The 20,557-nt window shown below is 35.8% G+C and overlaps 1 protein-coding gene across 1 annotated transcript in view; it reads right to left on the reverse strand.

The window, feature by feature from the left end:
- Positions 1-4,386: 4,386 nt before the first annotated feature.
- Positions 4,387-20,557, reverse strand: part of TACR3 (tachykinin receptor 3) — an 83,055-nt gene continuing 66,884 nt past the window's right edge. The window contains exons 4-5 of the mRNA XM_025422870.3: positions 10,325-10,521; positions 4,387-8,856 (exon numbers count right to left, since the gene is read on the reverse strand). Coding sequence (XP_025278655.3) covers positions 8,544-8,856; positions 10,325-10,521 — 510 coding nt within the window. The 3' untranslated portion in view covers positions 4,387-8,543. The remainder of the gene's footprint in view (positions 8,857-10,324; positions 10,522-20,557) is intronic.

The following is a 20,557-nucleotide window of genomic DNA, read 5'->3' on the forward strand; positions in this document are numbered from 1 at the left end:
CCCAATACACTTTAAAACGAACTACAGGTGTTTTGTTATAAACTGAAAGAACATTTGACTGATATAAAATACAAATTAATCAAAAGGCTTCACCTTGTCCTCCTGAGATCTCAGACTGGGCATTTCAAGTTCTTTAGGTGGAGATTGGGTCAACATTCATTGTTCCTTGTTTGGTTTGTGAGAGTCACAGGAGTTATTTTAATTTCTACATGTGTTTATGAATATGACATTATATTTAGACAGTAATTATGTTAATTTCATCTAATAGTGATATCATCTGCCAATCAATAGCCAAATATTCTAACCTTTAAAAAACACAGCAATTGTTTTTTATGTTTGTAAGCCATGGTAACAATAAGCTTTATAAAAGTGGACATATTTCTTGTGAATACAATTAAAATAGAAAGCTTCACTCTTTTCCTGCAGAATAATGCTCTTGAAAATTTTTGTAACTTATACAGTATGTGCTTGTTAAGGAAAATGTGGTTAACGCAAAAATAAAAGGAAAATTGTAAACTGTGCATCTACTAATGAAAGATATTTACATGACATTTAAATATATATATTTTTCCCCAAGGCACCTATAACAAACATCTACCATCCTTATCAAATACCTAACATGTGTGTTTGGGGAATTTCTACCAATGAGGCAGAACCTGTCTCCCATTTTATTTTATTTTATTTTATTTTATTTTATTTTATTTTATTTTATTTTATTTTATTTTATTTTATTTTATTTATTTATTTATTATTATTATTTTTAAAGATTTTACTTATTTATTCATGAAAGATACAGAGAGAGAGAGAGGCAGAGACACAGGCAAAGGGAGAAGCAGGCTCCATGCAGGGAGCCCAATGTGGGACTCAATCTTGGGACTCCAGGATCCCGCCCTGGGCCAAAGGCAGGCGCTAAACTGCCGAGCCACCCAGGGATCCCCTGTCTCTCATTTTAAAAGCAGAAAATCTAATATTCATTTCAACTGGGCTTGTTGCTAAGGGCATGCACCCAGCCTAGGCTACCCCAATCAGATGCAGCCACCATGGGCTTTGGATTGAAAGCTAGTAAAGCAAAGCAGCAGAGATGCAGGAGGACCCGTTCCAATGAAGATGGTGCTGCAGTGGCACCAACATGCAATTTCCAGAGGTTAAAGCAGCAGTATGTCAGCAGTGCGGGATGCTTGATTTTGATGATGGAAATTTTGCAAATAACAATGATTGTGCCCAGCAGTTCTGGTGGTGGTATCGCTACTTTCATGGCTCTAAGCTGTTCTTTTGCCTGTTGCCAGTGACTGCATTGCCCTAGGCCTGTTCTTTGGGTTCTCAGAAAGAGTTTGTTAGTTACCTGACATATTTTATAAAATTCTTTTTGACTGGGCAGCCCGGGTGGCTCAGCGGTTTAGCGCTGCCTTCAGCCCAGGGCGTGATCCTGGAGACCCAGTATCGAGTCCCAGGTTGGGCTCCCTGCATGGAGCCTGCTTCTCCCTCTGCCTGTGTCTCTGCCTCTCTCTTTTTCTGTGCCTTTAATGAATAAATAAAATAAAAATCTTAAAGAAAAATTATTCCATCAGTGTAGGTACACTGCAGTTCCATATGCATTTGAAGATTGACTTTTCCATTCCTGCAAAAGTTGCTGTTTATAATTTTAATAGGGATTGAATTGATGCTTTAGATTTCTTTGGATAGTATTAACATCTTAACAATACTAAGTTTTCCAATCCATGAGCATAGGATGTCTTTTCATTTATTTGTTTGCTTTTAATATCTTTTAGTGATATGTTGTGGTTTTCAGTGTACTATGTTTATGCTTCCTTCAATAATATGCGATTGGATTCAGTTTACTAGGGTTCTGTTGAGGATTTTTGTAACTATATTCATAAAGGATATTTTCCTGTAATTTTCTTTTCTTGTGATGTTTTTATCTGACTTTGGTATCACATTAATGCTGGCCTCATAGGATGAGCTAAAAAAGTATTTCTTTCTCTTCTATTTTTGGAAAGAATTTGAGAAGGCTTGCTGTTATTCTTTCTTTAGTTGTTTGCCATCTGGTCCCAATCCTTTAGTTTTTAGATATTTTTACAATTCTATCTTTTTACTTGTTATAGATATTTGAGATTTTCTATTTCTTCTTCAATGACCTTAGGTAATTTGTGTATTTCTAGGAGTTTGCACTTTAGATCATCTAATCTAGTATTTCTTATAATACTTTATCTCCACTTTCATTTCTGAGTTTAGTTATTTGCATATCTCTCTTTTTTCTTTGACAGGTTAGCTAAAAGTTTGTCCAATTTGTTGATCATTTCAAAGAACCAACTTTTGATTTCATTGATTCTCTCTGTTGTTTTTCGATTCTCTCTTTCTTTCATCTCTGCTCTCATCTTTGTTATCTCCTTCTTTTAGTAGTTTGGGGCTTAGTTTGTTCTTCTTTATCTAACTAGAAAGTGTGTAAAGTTGAGTAATTAATTGGAAATAGTTCTTCTTTTTTACTGTAGGCATTTATAGCTATAAATTCCCCTGAACACTACCTTCATTGCATCTCCTAAGTTTTGGAATGTATTTTTGTTTTCATTCATCTCAAGTATTTTCTAATTTCGCTTGTGATTTCTTCTTCAATATTTTGACTGTATAAGAGCATGTTGTTTAATTTCCATATATTTATGAATTTTCTACTTTTTGAGGGTTATTGGTTTCTAATTTCATTACACTGTGGTTGAAGAAAATATTTTTTTCTAACTGAAGTGGGAAGCCATGAGAGGATTGTGAGCAAAGAAGTGAAATGATATAATGCTATTTAAAAAGAATCACTCTGCTTGCTTTATTGAGAATCAGTTTTAGAGAGGGCATGGAGTAGAGGCTTTTGCAGTAATCCAAGTAGGAGATTATGGGGGCTTGGACCAGGTTTGTAGCAGTTGATATGGTACATATCAATTGAACCTTGGGTATATTTTGAGAGCTTAGAGGATGTCCTGATGCTTTGGATGCGTGGTAGGCTGGTGAAAATATTCTGCTTCTTTTTTCTCTTCTCTTTATGATAAATTGATACAATAGGGTAGAGGATACTTGGCTTGTATCTGAGTGGGTTTGAGGAAGTGGATCAAGTGCAACTGTTGGAAATGGATAGGCAATGCTGACACCTGACATGGAATTGTCTCTGGGCACTCTTCTTTGAGCACATGGGAGGAACACCAAGAGAGCAGTCTGTGGAGCCATCCTGGAAATCTCAAAAGAAATTTTTCTGCATTGTCTTCCTCATCTATTTTCTTTTGAAGTTTAACATTCCTATTCTTCAACCTGAAATGGCTGCATCTTTCCCAAGAAGTGAGTTTAGCCTCACATGTCCAAAGTCACTTCTATTAATTGGTTATTCTTAACCCTTTACCTACACAGCTTTCTGTACATATGGGCCCAGGGCCAGGTAGCAAATTCCCAAAACACTCATACATAATCCATGAAATCTTGTGCAGACTCTGAAAATAGCCCAAGTCTAAGTGATGGGAAGCTATGTGGCTACAAATGCCTCAAAGGGCTTTGGATGGAGGCAGAATGACACAAGCAAAAAATAATTTTTTTTTTTATTCTCCCCATGCAAACAGTGTTACTAATAATGTTGTTTTGAACATTTGTTTAATGTTTGGCTTTGTCCTATTCATGCATTAGCTCATTCAATTGAGGAAATTATTATTTTTTTCTTTTTTTATTTCTTTTTTTATTTTTTTCTCTTTTTTTATTGATATGTTAAATGAGGTCAGAGCCAAATCACTTGCCCCAGGTTCTCCAGCTATCAGTTGGCGAGGCTTAGATTTAAACTCGTCTGTCAATTGTTGAAGCCTTGAAGCGGTAGCTCTAAAATGCTATGCTCTGTACTTAACTTCATACTCTTTCTATTCTATATTCCAATTCATGTACTCCTGCTCTTCCAACAGAATATTTTTCTACATTTTGATAACTTTTATTTATTTTTTTAAAAGATTTTATTTATTTATTCATTAGAGACACAGAGAAAGAGAGACAGAGAGAGACAGAGACACAGGCAGAGGGAGAAGCAGGCTCTACGCAGGTAGCCTGATATAGGACTCAATCCAGGGTCTCTAGGATCAGGCCCTGGGCTGAAGGCAGGTGCTAAACCACTGAGCCACCCAGGCTGCCTGATAACTTTTATTTCTATAGATGCTTTTCTTCTGCAACAAGGTAACTTAGGAAAACTAGATATTTTTAATGAGGAAAACTAAGGAAGAAAGCACAAAATAATTCTGAGGTTGTGTGTTCAGGCAATATAGGACCTTCCATAATATATATTTTGCTAGCCAGTAGGAAAATATTAGGACAGCTTTTGCTTTTAATATTATTTTTAATATTTTTAAAGAAAAAAGCAAAATCAAATCTGTCACATATTAGCACATATACAAAGGGTTTGCATGTATTAAATTATTCAGTATAATTAGAACAACTTAAAAATACTTTATTTACTAGCTACAAACTTTATATTCATCTATTTCTTATATACACAGAATTTTTGCCAAGCTATTTTACAACATGCAATCACTGACCTGAACAGAGCTATTGTACTTTATTCATTTTTTAATTTTTTAAATGTTTTTTTGTACTTTATTCTTTATTCTTGCTTAGTCCTGAGGGAAATTATTACAACATTATTCTAAATGGCAGGTGTTATGCTTCATTTCCTTAACTTTTGGAATGCTATTAGCAACAAATGAGATCTCAATTTGTTACTATTAAAAGTGTGAGAAATTGTAACTCTCTGATGACTTTGCATTTGTTGGACTAATTTACCAGACAATAATCAGAAGTTTTCTGATGAAATTCTGCATTAACAAAATTCAAGCTCAAATCTCAGCTGGCTAGCATTGATTTTTCACATTTAGTTTGTGCTTCTGAGGTTTGATACTAAGCTTCTTGGCATTGTTCTGTGTGCTTTGTAAGTATGGAGGTCACTTTGAAGTTGATCAGATCTTGGCAGGATCTGGAAAAGAATACAAATTTGACTGTAGGTCAGAATGTCACCATCATGAAGTTGGGAGATGGAATAATGCAGCAGTATACTGAACTTGCTAAAAAAATAAAGATGTTAGATAAGATTCTACAATAATCATGTTTGCGTGAATTTTTTCCTATGCAAGTAATTTCAAAAACACTTTTCCAGATTCAAAATAATGAAAATACAACATTCATTATTTATTTACTTTTGTCTTTTAAAAAATATTTAAAATGATACAAGTATTTCTGATTCTCTCTTTTATCTCAAAATATTTTGTATTTTTCTGTTGCTGATCTAAATCCAAAATATCCTACAGTGTTTTAACCAACTGCCTCATATTTCTAGCCTGCTTTTACCTTCAAATAATGAAAAACATTTGCAGTGAACTTTAGCATCAGAGAGTAGGGTGAGTTTTGGAGGTAAATTATCCCAAACACTAACAAATATGAAAATATCAGCATAGCTTTATTTAAAGTGACCTCTATTAAAAATGATTTCATGTGTATTATTCTCAGTGTCAAAATTCAGACAAAAGGGCTAAAGTATTCTCTCTTTCACATTGTTCTTGTTTTATTATTATTTTTTAAACTTTTGACCTTAAAAATTCTGCTTAGTAAGTTTTCATTTAGGAGTCGTAAGTACTGAGTTAATGATGTCAGTTTTCCCAGTACCATCTGGACCTACAGAATTTCTGTCCCAGTTGAAGGATGATATTTGGTAAGCACAGCAACAAGAAATCTACTGAAAAACCAAAAGACAAAAAACAAAAGAAATCAAACAAAGCAGCAGATTGAAGCAGTATTTTTCCTTAGATGTCCTAGCAAATTATGCTAAATTTTCCTACTGTGCAAAGACCAGGAGTTAGGTTTTTCAAACTGTATTTGGTGGTGGCTGACTATGGTGAATCTGAGGGCTGTACTTCACATTCACATTTTGCAGCTGAGTATGGTCCAGTGTATCGAGAAATTTATTTTTTTTAAAGATTTTATTTATTTATTCATGAGAGACACACAGAAAGAGGCGAACAGAGGCAGAGGTTAGAAACAGGCTCCATGCAGGGAGCCCGATGTGGGACTTGGTCCTGGGACTGCGGGATCCTGCCATGAGTTGAAGGCAGATGCTCAACCACTGAGCCACCCAGGCATCTCTCAGGAAGGTTAATTAATGCTAGTCTCACAATCATTTGTAAATTTAAGAAGACAATGTTTGCTTTAAAATGTTAGACTTTTTCTTGACACTTTCACATTGTATGATAAACATTTACATGTTTTGGAATAGAACATTTAAAAATTAAATTCAACAATTAAATACTAAATAATGATAACTTTGCTTATCCAAAGCATGCACACAAGCTTCATAGATTTTGTTAATCTTTTTGTGGCACCTCTGTAGTAACCACTTACTATTTTGGCATTCCATTTTGAATTTAATTCTTTGAAGCTGTTGGGATCTCTGGGTGGCTCAGCAGTTTAGAGCCTGCCTTCAGCCCAGGGTGTGATCCTGGAGACCCGGGATCGAGTCCCATGTCAGGCTCCCTGCATGGAGCCTGCTTCTCCCTCTGCCTGTGTCTCTGCCTCTCTCTCTCTCTCTCTCTCTCTCTCTCTGAATCTCTCATGAATAAATAAACTCTTAAAAAATAATTCTTTGAAGCTGTTACATATGTTAGAAAGATTGTATTTGCACACTCCTATGTGTATACACATATACACATGTGTCCATTTATTGGTACAATCAGAAGAAGATGGAGTTCTTCAGACCTTTAACACTTTGTAACAATCAGATATGTCTGGCTTTGGGTTCAAAATAGGAAAGAAGACTGGAAAATTTAGTGTAGTAGCAGCAATTGACCATGATTTGTTGTTGAATAATTGCTTTTATCTTGTTCTTCAAAACAATAGTTGTTTCTATACTGATGGAGACATAACAATCCAGTAACACATTACAGGTAATTATTTTCACTGGATAGCTTTAAAAAAATCCCACGGAATATTTTAAACTTTATGAAAAGTTTACATTATACATCCATATTCTCAGAAGATTTCTCCTTTTTTGAGCAAAATTGACGGTATCTTTAGTTCAAAGAAAGAGGATTTATAAGCACTGAGGTCTGGAAGATAAATTCTACACTTAAAGTGTTTTCTTGTTTTTTTTTTTTTGTGTGTGTGTGTTTTCACTATGGCTCTTGGAAATATGTCAATAAGTTTTTCTTATAGTAAACAGGTGCTCCTTTAGGACCATTAGCTCATTTATTCCTGGGAGATGTCTGAATTATTTAAACAGACAAAAGGAAAGTTCTCTGTGGAAAGGTGTGTATTATATTCTTGTTTGCCTGGTATTAGTTCATATGTATCCAAACTATTGTCCTGCTTCCTATTCTAACAGTTGATTGATTCACTTTTCTACATGTTTGTTAGTACATATAGGTGGTACATAGACTTTCTTTTCTAAGGATTTGTATTTGAGTATATTTTCTGATACTTTCCCCTAGTCCTTACTCTTTTTCTCAACGGAGGGAGAGGAGGGGAGAAGGACGCTATACAATTGATAAAGTCGATGTCCATCTTAAGCTTTTTCCTTGAGTTATGGGGTAGAAACACTTCTTCCTTTGGGGCTGGTAGATGTTCCTGTCTGCCATCATAATTATGAATTACTATCTTTAATTCTTGCCTAAAAATTGGTAGTCAGTCCATTTCAGAAACGAATGAATTTCCTCTCTTCTTCATTAGAAGGCATCTTTAGTGTTTTATAATCTGCCTGTTTTCTAAAAATTTTTAAATATTTGTGAAAAATAACATAAAGAGGATCATAAGAATTTTCTTTGTCCTTTTAAGGTCATTTTGAGTATTTTTTAGTTTAGTATAGTCAAAAAGTAAAGGATTATTTTTTCTTTTGAAGCCACTGTCTCAGAGAAAATAATAAAGAGAATGACATGTACAGCTGCCTGATAATTTTATTAGATTTCCTTTCCAATTACATTTCATGGAGAAGATCTTTAAATTTTTTCATCTACAAAGTGAGTTCATTTGAGCAAAGATTTTCATTAATTCCTACTCTTTGAGGCAATTTTCTTTCATTCTAATGGGAAAATGAGTCATTTAACTTTTTTCTGTTTTATAGCTATAGATAAAAATGAAATGTTTCTTTTATATATATTTTGTTTTTATTCACTCATAACATTATGTTTTTAAAGCTTCTTTCATCTCTTGGAAAAATCATATATCACTTTAGTATCATAAATGTATATTGAAAATTTTAAATGAGAAAAACCCAACACTCTAGAAGTACTTTTCAGATGTCTCTTTAGTTTGTTTCATGTAATAGTTTGGAGTTTTCAAAGAATCAATGGACAGCCTATTTTATTTTTGAGGGGACAGATATCTAAATAGTGTCTCTGTTACATTTCTATTCCACCTTTCTCAATTGAAGCATAGCTGCCCTCCAACTTGCCCTCTGTTTCCAGAAAGTAGGTGGGATAGCACTGCTAAACAGGATAATGGGGGATATGCTGACATCATGATGCCCTCACACTACTCTCTGAAGTGAAGTGAATTTAGGAATATTCATCCACAGATGTATAGGGTGAACTTATAAAACTTGAAGTGGTGGAGGCAGATTTGGAATTCCTGCGGGAGCAGCCACTGAAGCTTGGATCTCTTGGAGTCACTCTCTTCTTCCGACTGGATTTGGTGTTGTCTGCATCGCTGGGCTCAAACACTACTGTCATGGACTCCATCCTGGTTACCGTATACAGGCTGCTGTGCCGAGTCGGGTGAAACCTGATGGTCTTGAGCTCCAGCTCATCATAGTTAGAAAGTTCAATGAAAGGGCACCAGCGAAACGCTCTCTTGAAGCCAGCTCGAAATCTGAAGAGAAGCAGGCCACAGAAAGAAAACATCATGTTTTTAGGTGGAAATTTCCTTTAATTGCCACAGAAAGCCCTACTTACAGCAATTAAGCAAAATCAATTTTTGAATATGATTTTCTAGCCAAACTCTTAAAGCATATGCCACAGGATTGGTACTAGTGTTTTCAGTTTTCTTCTTTGGATTTTAATTCCCTATCAATGAGAAGCAAGTCATCAAATAGTAAAAGCACAGTACTGAGTAATCCATATGCCAAAGAAACGTGTACCTTTCTTCAATAATTTTGTATATTTACTGAAGTGTAATCAAATTAGGCTTGGTGGTTAAGGCACTTAAAAATGACATATTTAAAAACAGCTTCTTTCAGAAATGTTTACACATTGATAAAGTCTCATTTAATGTTAGAATTAATTACTGATCTTAATGTTTTTCATCTAATCATATATGAAAGTGCAAAATCCTTTGCTTAGCAAACCATTAAATGAAGTTGATTAAAAACAGATGTACTGTTTGTGGGATGGCTTGAATTGATATATGGCTTATGCAATTAATGAAAAAAAAAAAGGAAGAATTAAGTATTTAACAAACTTAAGGCACAGTGCAGTAGGGGCCCAACTGGAAAGAGTTTAGAATTTAGCTCACAGTTACTTACATGAAATTCTATTTCTTGTTGTGCTCAAAACACATTGGTTTCTTAAGGGAATTATCAATCTTAGGAAATTTAACTCTGCTTCTCCGTGTGCTGACCATACACCCAAGGTGATTTAATCTGGAAACCACATTTTGCCTTTCCCTCAAGTCTTAAATTTGACTGCAGTCAAAATACTGCCTTTTAAAAACTGGACTTTAAAAGCAGCTTTTCCCTGACCACTTCAATTTCTTCACAACCCATTTCCATGGAGACTGCACCCTCTCTTACTCACTAACCTCATTATATAGGCAGAAGGACTGGCGTTCTCCTTGCCCTTACTGTTGATTCTATAATCCTCACAGCAACATCTTAGATTTTGAAGTCCATTTATAAGACATCCTTGTTAATAGAGTTCACTGACATATGACATCATCTCTCCATCTTATAGAAATTACCTGTATATTTTATGAAGTGTCCTCATTTCTCTGAGGGCTTAAGCACATATTCAACTCACCTCCTTCAATTATGATGGAAACATTTTTTCTGTGCAGACAAAATTCTGAAGGGTTTGGAGGGAGACTTTAGACCATATAAAAATTTCCCATTTAGACCTTTAAGTTCAGTCTTTTGAGGATGTAACTGTAAAGGTGGGATATTTCATAAAGTAGGAGGAAATTTAGAAAAAAAAAATCAAACTCTGTACTCCTCTCAGTGAATTTAAAAATATTTCCTTCTTTTGGGCATTTTTAGTTTGCACCAAGAAGCTGGAACAACATTATATGCTTTTAGCTAAGCCAGGAATTATGAGAAACTTGGGTTTGGTAATCTTGTTTCTACCTTTTATTCAGACAGCAGTAGATGATGGGGTTGTACATAGTCGAGCTCATTGCCAGCCAAAAGCTAGCCAGGTAGACCTGCTGGATGTATTTCCACCTATTTAACTGTTGATAGATTGCAGTGAGGATGAAGTAAATATGATAAGGCAGCCAGCAGATGGCAAATGTCACCACAACAATTATCATCATTTTTACAACCTAGAAAGAAAGAAGGAAAGAGGTCAATATTGGAAAATTTAAGTCATTAAATATATTAGTTGCAGTAGCTTACTGCAAATCATTTTTCTGCCAATACAGTTACATACATAGCATGCCTAAGGATTAGTATTTAAAAAGTGGGAGGTAATATAGGGATAGCTGCCTAAGATAAATCTCAAGAAAACATGCTGATGTCACCATTCTTTCTTTACTGAACCCAAGTGAATGGATGGCACTAAATCAAACAGAAACAGGGATGCCTGGGTGGCTCAGTGGTTGAGCATCTTCCTTTGGCTCCGGGACTAATCCTGAACACATCAAGCTTCCTGCATGGAGCTTGCTTCTCCCTCTGCCTATGTCTCTGTCTCTCTCTCTCTTTGTGCTTCTCATGAGTAAATAAATAAAATATTAAAAAAAGATTTAAAATAAATCAAACAGAAACAAATGTATTATTTGGCCTGAAGACAATAAGTGTTTATAAAACTCTAATAAGCCTAGGGGAGAGAGGAACAGGATTTGGCTGTGCTAGCATGAAAGGTAAAATAGCAGAGATTCTGTATCTAAAGAAACTGACTGTTGAGTCACTGTGGGGATAATGTAAGCTATAAGGGTTGGGCTGGTTCCTCAGTATTTATAATAGTCTGAATATAGCTTAAGACTCTTCAGATTTTTTTATTCTACTACCATGCCCACTAAGCAACCTTCTGAATATTAATTTGGTTTCACTTGTAATCTGGTATTGGGAAAAGTTTCTCTGGATAGTGATTATGTGTATTCACATTAGTCTGAGGAAATATCATTACTTTTGAATTTATACATAGGCAGCCAACTGGTCTATACATTAAGTCATATGAATTTGGTAAGCACGGATCATTTCCTTGGTTTCCACACCTTTGAAACAAAATATTCTGGAAAACCCTGGCCAAAAATAGCGTATCAACCTTTATTCTCTACCACTAAGCCTTAAGTTCCTAAATGACAGAAAGGATGTCTTAATTATCTTAATATTCCCAGCATCTAGCACAACCCGAAGTATATAGCTGAAGGTAAATAATTAGACATGGAATGAATGAATAATGAATGACAATGCATATTTTGCTATAATAAGTTGAATGGGAGGATGTTTTATGTGTCCCTAAATGAAATAAAATCTGTCCATTGTTTATGACTATAAGAAAAGTAGACTCAAAGCAGCTTGGCTTTGTGTGGAAAAGGAAATAGTATTCTATGATGACTTCATTTGATATTTCTCATTAGTAGTCTACCTACTAAATTTGGCTATACTTCTTTTGGCAATTTAGAAATAGGTAAATAAAATATTTAGAATGATATATGTTAAATAAAATAATTTCAGGGTTTACCCTTAGTCAGATCAGCACACAAATCAGAGAGAGTCCTGACATAAATGATCTATGAGGCATCTTAGACTATGAAAATACAGTATTCATGGACTGGATTCATCATTTCACTGCAAGTTAGGGATTTGGATGGAAAATTGGCAAGGTTAAGAGTCAAGAGAGATATATATGATTCTAGGACTAGGCAAATCGTGAAGTGGATCAATCTGGAAGGCTCTTTCCCAAGGTCCTAATCACTGAAACATCCAGGTAAGTAGTATTGAGCTGATGGAAATTGGTCATCAGAGCTGAAGATCCAGGTCCAATAGCTCACTGAAGGCCATTACTGGCCTTACCATCTAAAGGTTTTTCTCAGTGCTCTTTAAACTTTAAGCCCTTTTTTCTTTTTTCTGAAAAGCTGTGTTCTGATTTCTATATTTATGTCTCCTATTTCTTATGCATGTATTTGTGGAATATAAGAAAGAATGATATTTTATTATAATACACATTTATACAATGTTTCATGTATTTAACAACTTATTAGTTGATTTTCAATTGTGCTTCAGGAAACTGAGGCAAAGACTAAAAGATTTGACCACTGTGATTCATGAAACAAAGCTGGAGTTTTAAAACTAAGATTAAGTCTTTTTTCTTCCTGCTTACAGTTAATAACATTCATTAAACATCTGCTAGATCTAGAAAACAGTATAGAGAAAAATAATGAACAGAGGACTCATTTCTTATTCTGAAGAACCTTACAATATAATGAAAAAATGTAAATAAAATGCATGGAAAAGTGTGGAATATAAAGATGTGCATACAAAATAGAAATAATATTTATGAGAACTTACTATATTATGAGCAAGAATGAAATGACTCAATACATGGCAACTGTAGGCTTAGGGGATATAAGACTAAATTAAACAGGTTCTATTGTCTTTTTATCTTGAATATACGAACATCATATTTGTATGATGTAACATACAAATTACTGTACAACAGTAAAGCTCCTGCCCCAAATTATTCTCCCACCAGAATACTCTTCCCCTAATTATTCCCTGTGGGTACCACCCTCACATTCTTCATACCTTTGCGCAGCTGTCCCTTTCTCTGTGACTCTCATTCTGACCACCCTGTTTAGAATTGTAGTCTGCCCTTCTAGCACCAAACTCCTTAGCTTGCTCTTTATTTTCAGTTTGTTATGTTTATTCTTTACTTTCTGTCTCCTCATGTTAGAATATAAAAGAACAAGAATTTTCTGCTTGCTTTGTTTGCTGATGTATGCAGGCACATAGACTGGGTTTCATAATAATCAGTGCTCAAAAATTGTTTAAATAAATAAATGAAAGTGAATACAAAAAAGAAAAAGAAAAAGAAAGAAAAAAAGAAACTAAGAGTCATATAGGCAGTTAGGAGATGTCCCTAATTTTCCTTAGTCACTAATTACAGGTATCATTTATTTGTCTTCTGAGTTTAAAATGAGCATGGATGTATAAAATGAGCCTGATATTTTATTGCTATCTTACTTTTATAAGGCAAACAAATTCAAAAGAGTATGACTGTACAAACATTATAACCAATATATGATTTTGAGTGCATGAAAGCATTAAATTTTATTCTGAATAAATGTTAAGGGCAAAAAAAATCTATGACAATGTGAACATGGTACAGGTTACTCTGTTAAATACAGTATCAGCAAATATGCATAAATGCTTCTTTGTCTTTGAATGCTTTTCTACAGGCTGACCACAAACTCCAGGTGCATGAAATTGTTTTCTAACAATAGTTAAAGACCTACAAAGACTATCAGAATCTTTTAAGTGATTTCCAACCATTAATGTGGAAGAAGTCCATAATGTGGAAAAATTAAAGTGCATGTGGAGAATTAAATTAAATTAAATGAAAATGCCTCTGGAACAGAAGTTTCAGACAACTTCTAATTACATATACAGGGCCGTATGGACTTTGTTATAAAACAATTAGAAACTTATTTAAAAATAAAGAAAAAACTTAAAAGACCCTAAAAGATTAAAAAATAAAGAAAAATCTAAAAGACCCTAAAGAAAAGAATCTTTTACAGCGAATCATGGCTATAATATACTTCACCTACTTATTCTGTAAAATACATTTTAACTGTTAGCTTCACTCTCTGCTCAGAATATCTTGTGGAATTATTTCAGATATCAAACTTTCAGGACCCCAGGTATAATGTAAATGCAAAAGCAGGGTCTTGGGTGAGAGAAATTGCATTGATTTGTGAAGTGCCAAAATCATGAAATTGTAATCCTACTCTTTAAATCGCTAAGGAAAAGAGGACTTTGAAACACAAACCTTGATAGATGTGCAAACACTGTGAGTAGTTCCCATGTGTCTCATGGCAGGACAATGGCACTAGCAGATACACACTAAGCGGGAAAGGTACTCAGTTGATAGACTTCCTAGGAATCCTGAAATTGTTAGGCAAGATAAGAGGCTGGGATAGAGACAATTCAAATCTTCCACCATGTCTTAACAAATTTTGTTACAATTAGATATGAAGATTGATTGATATTGGGTATTTCACAAATCTGAGACATGTCCCACTTCTAAGGCAATGGGATTTATTTTCTAGGGCAACATGAACAGTTGTGCCTACCTACTGTCCTTGGCACACTTACTAGCAGGAGGAAGAAGGAATGTGGGACAAGCGATGTAGCTCATACAATTCTACTGCCTGTTTTTAGTAGTTAAGAATCCACTTTATGCACATTGGCGGGACGGAAATGTATGTCCTGGTAAGTTAAAATAAGCTTTGGGCACCTTTTCTTTGTGTATTGAAGAAAAAAAATCTTTGATTTTTGTATCCTGTACAGGTTACACTGGAATGCCTGCAGCTGTTCTTATCTTTCATATTAAATTAGTGTAAGAGGGATGATTTTCAGGTTTAGGTCATAAAAGAAAAAAAAAAAGTAAGTCTAGGGAATGAAATAAAATAGTGCCAACCATAAAAAATGTCTAGGAGTTATATTCTTCAGTGTAGGATTTATTCTTTCTAAGTGTCTGAACTGGAAAATTTCAGCACCATGTGATAGGAAGCTTCTTGTTTTGATTAGAACTCCCACAGAATGTATGTTCTGGAGAACCATCCTATGGATCACACCCTACCACTTCACCATGCCCTTTTGTTTGCACAAATGTTCTTAATGGACTGTTATATTTCTTTAAGTCAAAACTTCAAGCCTGTTTAATTTAACCACACATTAGCAAATTAAAATAATATCCTTAAGAATAGGATATAGGGAAAAATTCAATAAAAGCCATCAAAGTTTAAAGTACTGTTTCATGGGCTGTTAGGTTGAGCTTTTGCCACTTCAGTTACATTCAGTAAGCTTAAAACTTTCAGTTTGAGTGTGAAAATATGAACTAAGTAATAATAGTTGTGAAAAAAAGTGCACCATGGTCCAGAAGCGGAGTTGAATTTTTCTAGTAATTTTACAGTGAAATGAGAATACAGGCTTATTGTGTTAGAGTTGTCCAAGAAATGGGATGTTCGTGACAACTACAAGTAACATGGACATGCAGTTAACATTAGTTTACAGTAATGCCTGGAAGAAATTATGTCAAGCCCAAACAAATGGAAAAAAACCTCTGTATGTCTGTGTGCAATTGTGGAAAACTGCGTGTGTGTGTGTGTGTGTGTGTGTGTGTGTGTGCAGTGCTGTATTTGGACTCTACTCTTTTTTGTGTTATTGGTCATATTTTGTTTTTAGTGTATTTTCATTTTCTCCATTGAAAACTTAGACTTTGAGACCAACGTTAAGATTTAAGCCAAAGAAAGTGATGCAGCCACTCAAGGGAAGATTAGGTAAGATTAGAAAAGGAAATACATTAAGGCAAGACGAATAATGACTGATGTTATGGGATCCTGGTTGGAGATCAAAATGTATGGAGGCTTCTTATGGACAAAATTGTGTTTCCCCCATTTTTTTTTTAAGTATACAAGACTTGTTTAATTCATTCTCTCTCTTTCTTCTTTCTCTTTCTTTCTTTCTTTCTTTCTTTCTTTCTTTCTTTCTTTCTTTCTTTCTTTCCTTTTCTTCTTTCTTTCTTCTTTCTTTCTCTTTCTTTCTTTCTTTCTTTCTTTCTTTCTTTCTTTCTTTCTTTCTTTCTCTTTCTTTCTTTTCTTTTTCTTTTCTCCTTCCTTCCTTCCTTCCTAGCTTTCTTGTGATATAATTGATATCTAATGTGTATGTTTAAAGTGTACAATGTGATGATTTAATACGTATATGTATTGTGAGATGATTGCCACAATAAGGTCCATCTCCTTGTTTTTGGTTTTTGCATGTGTGTCATAAGCACATTTAAGATTTACTGGCAACTTTCAAGTATATAACCCAGTAGAGTTAACTGTAGTTCCCATGCTTTACACCCGATCCTCAGACTGTATTCATCTTATAACCAGGCTAGTGGGAGAGCTGCAGGAAAGGCATCCCCAGCTGCTTATGGACTGGCCTCCCATAGAGTCCATGACAGGTTGGTAGAATCCAAGTCCCTCAGATAAGTTCTGTTCACCCTGCTTGCTGTTTTCCCAGCCACTCACCTGTCTCTTAGTTCTGAAGCTCATGAATCAGTTCTCTGGATGGAAGGAGAGAGAAATGGGCCTTTTCAGCAGTGCCCTGCAGAGCTGGGGCAGTAGGTACTCACTCATTCTCACTCAGTCACTCAGTCACTCACTCACTCACTAATGTGCTTTCTTTTCCTGCCTTGGGAGAAATCACCTCTGAGATAGCCCCTCTTGGCCCTGGGCTGTCATTTTCAGGAAGAGATGATGTGGGTGGGGTCAAATGGTTTCTCTTACCCTCTTCAGTGCACCTGCAACAGATTTTTTTTCTCTAATGCTGTGCTGGGAACTTCTCTGCTAGATTCCTGGACTTCCACGTGACTCTTTGGTCCGTGGGTGACTGTCTAAATCAGTGTTTTCCAGGGCTCCTGGATTGTAGCTGAGAGGAGCTAGAGCTGGTTCAAGGGCCACCATAGGTGCACAGTTGCATGGAGGCTCTCTATATCTATTACCTGACCCATAGTGGGTGAGACTCTATGGTTTTGGTGCTGGCGAAAGAACCAAAGCCAAATGGGGTTATTTTCAAGTTGTCAGGGGTACAGAGCTATTTCTGTGTCTACAGCTAGGACCCTTTTTATCCTCTTGACTGCAGGTCTGCCTTCTCAAAATGACTCTCCTCCCTCTTGGACTGTACCAGATCTATCTGGATCCTTCAGCTCTCACAAAGGCACCTTTGCCTGTGGATGTATACCAAATTGTTATTCAGGATATGACATCTCTTGTCATATCCTGAATTATTTTGTCATCTTGCTGACATCACTCTTCAAAATTTGTTTCATGTCCTAATCCTCATTACCTCAACATGAGACTGAATTTGGAGGTAGGGTGTTGAAAGAGGCAGTTAAGTTAAAACGAGTTAATTAGGATGAGGCCTACATCAGGATGACTGGTATCCTTGAAAGAAGAAGTCATTAGAACACTGACATGCAGAGGGAACACCATGGGAAGACAAAAGGTTTGCAGCCATCTGCAAACCAAGCAGAGAAGCCTTAGAGGAAACCAACCCTGACAACACCTTCAACTCAGACTGCTCACCTCTAAAACAGTGAGAAAGTAGATGTCTTGTTTAAACCACCAGTCTATTGTATTTTGTTATGGCAGCTTGAAAGGACAGCAACAGTGTTTAAGATGCTGAGGACACTAGATGATATGGCTTCATGCCAGCAAAATAGGAGGCAAAATACTATACAGGCAAAATACTATACTAAATACTATAATCCCAGAAAATGGAGATTTCAAGAAAGGTTTGTATGGCCTGTAGAATTGCTTTTCGCAATATCAGAAATAGACCAAGATCTCCAGTTGCATCAGATGAGCCTCTCTTAGGTTATATATGGTCTTCCTTAGGAGCGCTGTTTTCCTTGATAATTCCTTTGCAGCAGAAATAATGACACTGCAAGTTGAAAGCTTGTTTGCTGAATGAGAGGATAGATTTTTCTTGGTTGTTATACAATTCAAAAATCCAATTAGAATCTGTCACTTGAGCTTAAACTGAAGAGTGGTCCCTTTGATTAAGGCAAAGCGTTTCTTTGTTATTACATTTAGGTGTTCACCTCTGACAGATCACCTCTGTTATGGCTTGTTAGGGTAGAGGAAGAAAATTAAAATAGAAAATAGCCAGAGAACAATTTCTATGATTTACAAAAACAGGAGAAGTAGATTTATTTACCAGCATTTCATGGGTATCCAAATAATCAAGAGCAATTTTACAGAGAGCTTTTGAAAAGGAATTGTCACATTTTGTGAATATTGGGACAAAGTCATGTTCCTGAGGCTTCTGTTTTATTAGAATGGGAAGCAATGTCAGAGTATCGTTAAACAACGTGGATTACTTTTAAATACATGTTTAGCAAATTAGGGCAGCCCAGGTGGCTCAGCGGTTTAGCACTGCCTTTGGCCCAGGGCGTGATCCTGGAGACCTGGGATTGAGTCCCACATCTGGCTCCCTGCCTGGAGCCTGCTTCTCCTTCTGCCTGTATCTGCCTCTCTCTCTCTCTCTCTCTGCATCTCTCATGAATAAATAAATAAAATCTTAAAAAAATATATATGTTTAGCAATTAACACAAAAATGTAATACTCTTGTACTCTTGTATATTATTCACAACATGTTGACAAAACATAATACTAATTCATAATGGACTATGAGAAGGAAGTCTGGTAATGGAAATGAAGTTTGAAATTCTTTGATCAGGAAGTCCTAGCCTCAGCAATCAGACAACAAAAAGACATTAAAGGCATTCAAATTGGCAAAGAAGAAGTCAAACTCTCCCTCTTCGCCGATGACATGATACTCTACATAGAAAACCCAAAAGTCTCCACCCCAAGATTGCTAGAACTCATACAGCAATTCGGTAGCGTGGCAGGATACAAAATCAATGCCCAGAAGTCAGTGGCATTTCTATACACTAACAATGAGACTGAAGAAAGAGAAATTAAGGAGTCAATCCCATTTACAATTGCACCCAAAAGCATAAGATACCTAGGAATAAACCTCACCAAAGATGTAAAGGATCTATACCCTCAAAACTATAGAACACTTCTGAAAGAAATTGAGGAAGACACAAAGAGATGGAAAAATATTCCATGCTCATGGATTGGCAGAATTAATATTGTGAAAATGTCAATGTTACCCAGGGCAATATACACGTTTAATGCAATCCCTATCAAAATACCATGGACTTTCTTCAGAGAGTTAGAACAAATTATTTTAAGATTTGTGTGGAATCAGAAAAGACCCCGAATAGCCAGGGGAATTTTAAAAAAGAAAACCATATCTGGGGGCATCACAATGCCAGATTTCAGGTTGTACTACAAAGCTGTGGTCATCAAGACAGTGTGGTACTGGCACAGAAACAGACATATAGATCAGTGGAACAGAATAGAGAATCCAGAAGTGGACCCTGAACTTTATGGGCAACTAATATTCGATAAAGGAGGAAAGACTATCCATTGGAAGAAAGACAGTCTCTTCAATAAATGGTGCTGGGAAAATTGGACATCCACATGCAGAAGAATGAAACTAGACCACTCTCTTTCACCATACACAAAGATAAACTCAAAATGGATGAAAGATCTAAATGTGAGACAAGATTCCATCAAAATCCTAGAGAAGAACACAGGCAACACCCTTTTTGAACTCGGCCATAGTAACTTCTTGCAAGATACATCCACGAAGGCAAAAGAAACAAAAGCAAAAATGAACTATTGGGACTTCATCAAGATAAGAAGCTTTTGCACAGCAAAGGATACAGTCAACAAAACTCAAAGACAACCTACAGAATGGGAGAAGATATTTGCAAATGACATATCAGATAAAGGGCTAGTTTCCAAGATCTATAAAGAACTTCTTAAACTCCACACCAAAGAAACAAACAATCCAATCATGAAATGGGCAAAAGACATGAACAGAAATCTCACAGAGGAAGACATAGACATGGCCAACATGCACATGAGAAAATGCTCTGCATCACTTGCCATCAGGGAAATACAAATCAAAACCACAATGAGATACCACCTCACACCAGTGAGAATGGGGAAAATTAACAAGGCAGGAAACAACAAATGTTGGAGAGGATGTGGAGAAAAGGGAACCCTCTTACACTGTTGGTGGGAATGTGAACTGGTGCAGCCACTCTGGAAAACTGTGTGGAGGTTCCTCAATCAGTTAAAAATATACCTGCCCTACGACCCAGCAATTGCACTGTTGGGGATTTACCCCAAAGATACAAATGCAATGAAACGCCGGGACACCTGCACCCCGATGTTTATAGCAGCAATGGCCACAATAGCCAAACTGTGGAAGGAGCCTCGGTGTCCAACGAAAGATGAATGGATAAAGAAGATGTGGTTTATGTATACAATGGAATATTACTCAGCCATTAGAAATGACAAATACCCACCATTTGCTTCAACGTGGATGGAACTGGAGGGTATTATGCTGAGTGAAGTAAGTCAATCGGAGAAGGACAAACATTATATGTTCTCATTCATTTGGGGAATATAAATAATAGTGAAAGGGAATATAAGGGAAGGGGGAAGAAATGTGTGGGAAATATCAGAAAGGGAGACAGAACGTAAAGACTGCTAACTCTGGGAAACG

The sequence above is a fragment of the Canis lupus genome, chromosome 32 (genome assembly GCF_003254725.2).
Source record: "Canis lupus dingo isolate Sandy chromosome 32, ASM325472v2, whole genome shotgun sequence".
Taxonomy (NCBI): domain Eukaryota; kingdom Metazoa; phylum Chordata; class Mammalia; order Carnivora; family Canidae; genus Canis; species Canis lupus.